At 52.6% G+C, this 5,713-nt stretch overlaps 1 protein-coding gene across 1 annotated transcript; it reads right to left on the reverse strand.

Moving 5' to 3' along the window:
- Positions 1-2,215: 2,215 nt before the first annotated feature.
- Positions 2,216-4,245, reverse strand: LOC144715514 (uncharacterized). Its single transcript, XM_078590450.1, has 2 exons — positions 3,571-4,245; positions 2,216-3,445 (listed from the first exon to the last, which is right to left on the reverse strand). The coding sequence occupies exons 1-2, from the start codon at positions 4,243-4,245 to the stop codon at positions 2,216-2,218; spliced, it is 1,905 nt and encodes a 634-aa protein (XP_078446576.1).
- Between the last annotated feature and the right edge of the window lie 1,468 nt (positions 4,246-5,713).

A 5,713-nucleotide genomic window follows, 5' to 3' on the forward strand; every position in this document is an offset into this window, starting at 1 on the left:
TGATGTCCTCGAACGGTTGAACCAGGTCCGGCCGAAGTCGTCGAAGATCATCCTCGGAGATCCACGTGTCGTCGGAAGACGGCCATCCCTGCCAATGGACTAAGAAAGTGCAACCTACCTGCTCCCCCTCAGCGTGAATTATCTCCTGCAGTATCGTTTCTATCTCGTCCTGCTGTATAAGGGTGGGAAACAGAGAAGGGGCTGGTTGACTCTCACTTTCTTTTCTACTAAGGCTCGAATGGCTGTGAGCCTCGATGATGGGTGGCAAAGGAAGGTATCGGGATAGATCACCGATGTTGAACGTCAAACTAATCCCCCAAGTTGGCGGGATACTCACAACGTAGGCATTGTCATTGATCTTTTGGGCTATTGGGAAAGGCCCGGCGCTACGAGCATGGAGCTTCGTAGCGACCCCTCGAGAGAATCTCTCAGGCCTCAATCTGACTAGGACTAATTCTCCCTCAGTGAACGACATGGACCTACGACCCTTATCCACGGACACCTTATATTCCTCATTCATGGATGCAATGCGTGAATGTATGACATCATGCATGTTCTTAATATGCTCCGCAAATTCTAATGCATTATCTGAAATTCTATGTTTTTCATCTAATGGCATGAGGTCAAGGGGTCGATGTGGTAGTTGACCATAGATGATCTCGAACGGTGCCTTGCCCATGATACGATTAACCGAATAGTTAAAGGCGAACTCCGCTCGAGGAAGTACTTGATCCCACGCGGCTACATTATCGCCGACAATATATCTTCGTAGATTGCCGAGGCTGCGGTTAACAACCTCGGTCTGGCCATCCATCTGCGGATGGTATGCCGAAGGAAATTTAAGTTGTGTGCCCATAAGGACCCACAACATTTTCCAGAAATAACTGGTAAATTTTACGTCTCGATCCGAGACGATTGTCTTGGGCACTCCATGTAGCTTGACGACGTGATTGAAGAAGAGGCGTGCTATCTGAGAGGCGTCAGAGGTCTTCGAGCACAAGATAAAATGTGCCATCTTTTGAAAATCTGTCTACCACGACCATAATTGAGTCTTGGTGGCGCGTGGTTTTGGGTAACCCCAAAACAAAATCAAGACTAACGTCTTCCCATGGTCTCTCTGGGACCGGTAGGGGAGTATGTAACCCCGTGTTTTGCTTCGTGAGCTTCGCACGAGAACAAGTAAGACATCGTGAAATAAATTTTCCGACGTCCCTTTTCAAGGACGGCCAATAAAACTTATCCTCAAGTGCGTGGTTGGTCTTGTTAATGCCAAAGTGGCCACTAAGACCACCAGCATGAGTCTCGTGGATGAGGAAATCTCGGATCGAGGTCCAAGGGATGCACAATCTCCTGTCATGGAAGAGGTAGCCATCGTCGAGGAAGTAATCCGTCGACCTTGGACTGGTCACCTTCGTGAGGGAGGAGTAGACCTTGGAGAAATCCGGACACTCGGCGTAGTCATCGCGAAGCCTCTCGAACCCAAGGACTTGGGTCTTCACCATGTTTAGGACTAGAGGTCGCCGGCTCATGGCGTCGGCGACGACGTTATCCTTTCCTTTCTTGTGTCAGATAACGAAGGTGTAGTCTTGGAGATAGGCGATCCATCGAGCATGGCGATTGCTAACCTTCTTCTGATCGTGAAGGGGTCAAAGGGCTCCGTGATCCGAGTATAGCACAAACTCCTTGGGGAGTAAGTAGTGGCGCCAATGGCGCAGGGACTGTACGAGAGCGTAGAACTCTCGATCGTAGTTGTCGTACCGTCTTCGAGTATCATTCAGATCGTAGTTGTCCCTCTTGGCTGAGCACTCCTCTGATCCCGACTCCGGATGCATCACACGTGACCTCGAATACCTTGTTGAAATCTGGGAGCTTGAGGACCGGGGCCTCGGTCATGAGCTTCTGAAGAAGCTCGAAGGCCTGGTCGGCGGAGGGGGTTCACTCAAAATTTTCCCCTTGAGGATGTCAGTAATGGGTGCGGTAACCCCACTAAACCCCGGAATAAACCTTCGATAGAAGATGGCAAGTCCAATAAAGTTACGGACATCGTGGATGCTCTTAAGCTTGGGCCAGGAAATGATGGCATCGATCTTGGCAGGATCGACGGCTACTCCGTTTGCAGATAGGATAAATCCAAGAAAGGAGACTCGGAGGTGAATAAGGTACACTTCTTCAGATAGGCGTACAGTTTCTCCTGGCGTATTGACGTGCAGACGTGTCATAGATGTTGTGCATGTTCTTCTCGGGTCTTACTGTACACCAGGATGTCGTCAAAATATACGACAACAAACCTGCCGATGTACGGTCGAAGCACCTTGTTCATCAAGCGCTGGAAGGTGCTAGGCGCATTTGATAACCCGAACGGCATCACGTTCCACTCGAATAGGCCATCTTCTATCTTGAATGCCGTCTTCCTTTTGTCTACGGGTCTAATCCTGACTTGATGGTAGCCGCTCTGTAAGGCTATCTTGGAAAAGATAGATGCACCTACAATCTCGTCGAATAGATCCTGGACTCGTGGTATGGGAAAATGGTATTTCACCATGATCTTGTTGACGGCTCGCGAGTCGTAGCACATCCTCCGAGTGTCGTCCTTCTTTGGGGCGAGCAGTGTCGGTACGGCACATGGGCTAAGGCTTTCCCTAATTAAGCCTTTAGCTAGGAGATCCCTCACCTGGGAGTATAACTCTTCGTACTTAATCGGATCCATCCGGTAGTGGGGAAGATTAGGGAGAGTGGCTCCCAGGACCAAATCAGTGGCGTGCTGAATATGTCGTAAGGGAGGGAGCTCACTCGGCAGCTCGACGGGAAATACATCCACATACTCCTCGAGGAGTTGGGTGATCTCCGGGGGTGGAGTCTCGTGCTCCGACTCAGTAGTTCCGTCCGATAGTGTCACGGCATAGCATAAGGGAGAGGACTCCCGGTCGTGTTCCAATTCGCGCCGTAAGATGCAGCCATTAGTGATAATGGTGGAGGGCGTAGTGCGGGACGGCGCCGTCGTCGACTGCGTGGGTAGTGATGGTAGCCGCATCGAGGGGTACCATATGAGTCGACGTCCACCGTAGATGAAAGAGCACATGTTTGCCCTTCCCGATAATTGTACGTCATGATCGTACAACCATGGTCGACCGAGGATAATACTACCAATTTTCATTGGTAGTACGTCACATAGAATCTTCTCGTCGTACGTGCACATCTTCAAGGGCACGTAGCACTGCATCTTCACCGGAATGGTCGATGTGTCGATCCACGACACATTGTACGGCGTAGGGTGAGGAAGCAGGGGAAGTCCAAGCCGTTTAGCTGTATCCTCGGAGATACCGTTGATGCAGCTACCGCTGTTGACCATCAGCATGTAGCTACGTCCACCAATCTTGACGTACGTGTAGAAAATCGACGTGCGTTGAGCGACGTCGATCGGTTGGGAGGCTGTGGGGGCACTAGCCTGCGCAGGCGCAGTCCGGGTACCATCAGTGGTGCACCTGACCCCGGTAGTATCCAATGTGGCGACGGGGTACGTCGAGGATGTGGTGATGGTGTGATTTTGATGTATCCAAGGGGATCATCCACATCCTTGCCATCCGGACACTCGGCCAGGTACTCGTCCACCTCGAGGTCATCCTTGGGTTGCTCCTCCACTAGCTGTCCGTGTAGGTCCATAACCATGAGAGTAGGGCAGTCGGTCCGTCGATGCGCGAAGCCCTTGCATTTGAAACACTGAATTGGCTCGCGTGGGGCATTTGGGGCTCTAGCCATGGATATCGCCGAGGGCGTGGATGACGTCAGTGCCGGGGCCGGTGTCACTGCCGAAGCCGAGGGTCGGGGAGTGGCAGTACTACTCCGGCTCCAAGCTGCGGTGGTACGGGTCATCGTGGGTGTCGCTGTCGAGTGAGTGGGTCGGGGCGCCGAGGATGTAGTTGACACGACGATGGCGTGACTAAGCTCGTTGCTCTCAATGAGAGTGTAGGCGAGGTCGACAGTCGAGGGGTTCTGCTCTAACACTCGAGCTCCCAGGTCGGGGCGAAGCCCATGGACGAAGAATGCGATCTGAATTTGTGGGCTGTCCACAAACTTGCATCGCATTCGATACTCTTCGAATTCCTCGATGTAATCGGAGACCTTACGCTTCCCTTGCTTAAGGTCCATCCATTTCAACATGAGTCGAGTCATGTAAAGTTTTGGGATGTACTTATCCTTCAACTTTGAGACATCTTGTCCCATGTGAAGGGTGGATCTCCTCGTCATCGGGCCGCTTCCTTCTCATTTTTCCAAAATATTTTTGCTTGACCTCCAAGTCGAGCCTCGGCGTATGCCACGCATAAATCATCATCCATATCATCACCAGAAGTAGCTTTCCAGGTCCAACTCCCAGTTCGTGTAGTCTTTCGGGTTACGTGACCCTTCGAAGATGGACACCTCGATCCTTACACTCTTTTGGATCATGGCGCGATGCGCCTCTTTACGTCACTCATGCTCGTCCTCGTGACGACGAGCAGGTGGGCGATGGGGTGAGTCCCGCGGATCAACATGATCCGGTCGATCCTCGTAGTAGGCGTCTTGGCGAGGTGCCGGGCGATAGGGTGGTCACTCCTCCAGGTATCCGTCGTGATGAGGTTGTCTCGGTGGTGATGGGGAGTGTGCAGGATAGGCACGTTCCGGGTGAGGGAGGTATGCCGGGGGTCTCCTAGGGCGCGACAGGTCATCGGGTGGATAATCCTGACGTGGAGCACGGTCGTAATACGCAGGGTATCTCGGCACTGCTCGGGGCGATGTCGAGGCCTCATCATATGGGTCCGGCACGTGAATGGGTGCAGCCCTATAGTGCGACGGATAGGCGGAGCTGTCACCATAAGTGGCGACATCCGGTCGTCGGACAATGGGTGGCTGCCGGGGGCTACCTGGTCGGGACGTATAGTGCGGTGCATTCTGCACCGGTATGCGGTTGGGGTTGTGGATCCCATCATCGGGATACTCGGGATAGTCATATCGCCGAGAACTCCGGTTCTTGGGAGGGTAGTAGTTCCTATCCGGAGGGTAGGAACGATCGTCGTGATATTGTGGTGGTGGCCGCTCCTCCCGAGGAGGAGATCTTCGTTGATCACCGTGGTCGTACTCCTAGTCTTCAGCTCGGCGGTACAGATGCAGTGGCACCTTGGGATCTCGTGGTCCATAGGTCGGGATGGGAGGCTCCTGTATTGGAGTCTTGCCCGGGCGCTGGGGAATCCCGCTGGTCGGTGGGTCATCATAGGGCTCGTTAACCGATGCCCTACGAGTAGGCCGGCGGTAGAGGATCGCCGGTCTTCAGATGCTCGGTGTATCGGTGGTGCCGCTTCAGCTGGAGGCCTCGGAACCCGTGTGATGGGTTCCCTTGGTGGACGAGGAGGTAAAGGTACCTCGTCGTTCTCCACCTGTTCTACTAGCAGTCGTTCCCCTAATGGATCCTCTTGTAGAGAATCACCTATGACGAGATCATGGTCATGATCATCGTCACGTTCAAGGTAGTCGGTTTCCCGACACTGGGCTCGCGTACGAACCATCCTATGGTCAACCATCCACAACCTAGAAATTTTCTAAGGGTATGCACGTGATGGATGATATGCTATGACGTGTATAATGTGGATGAATTTTTCAAAATATGACGTGAGTAATTCGATAAAATTTTCTGATGATATGCTACCGACCGTGTTAAGCAAAAGCTAACACGACCGGCTCT

The sequence above is a fragment of the Wolffia australiana genome, chromosome 19, assembly GCF_029677425.1.
Source record: "Wolffia australiana isolate 7733 chromosome 19, ASM2967742v1".
NCBI classification, from domain to species: domain Eukaryota; kingdom Viridiplantae; phylum Streptophyta; class Magnoliopsida; order Alismatales; family Araceae; genus Wolffia; species Wolffia australiana.

What these genes read in the sequence shown, in the direction of transcription:
- LOC144715514 (XM_078590450.1), bottom strand. Translation starts at nt 4,245, where the DNA reads ATGACGAGGAGATCCACCCTTCACATGGGACAAGATGTCTCAAAGTTG. An exon ending in AGTGTCCGGATGGCAAGGAT is followed by an intron (nt 3,446 to 3,570) that starts GTGGATGATCCC and finishes GCGCCTGCGCAG; the next exon opens with GCTAGTGCCCCCACAGCCTC.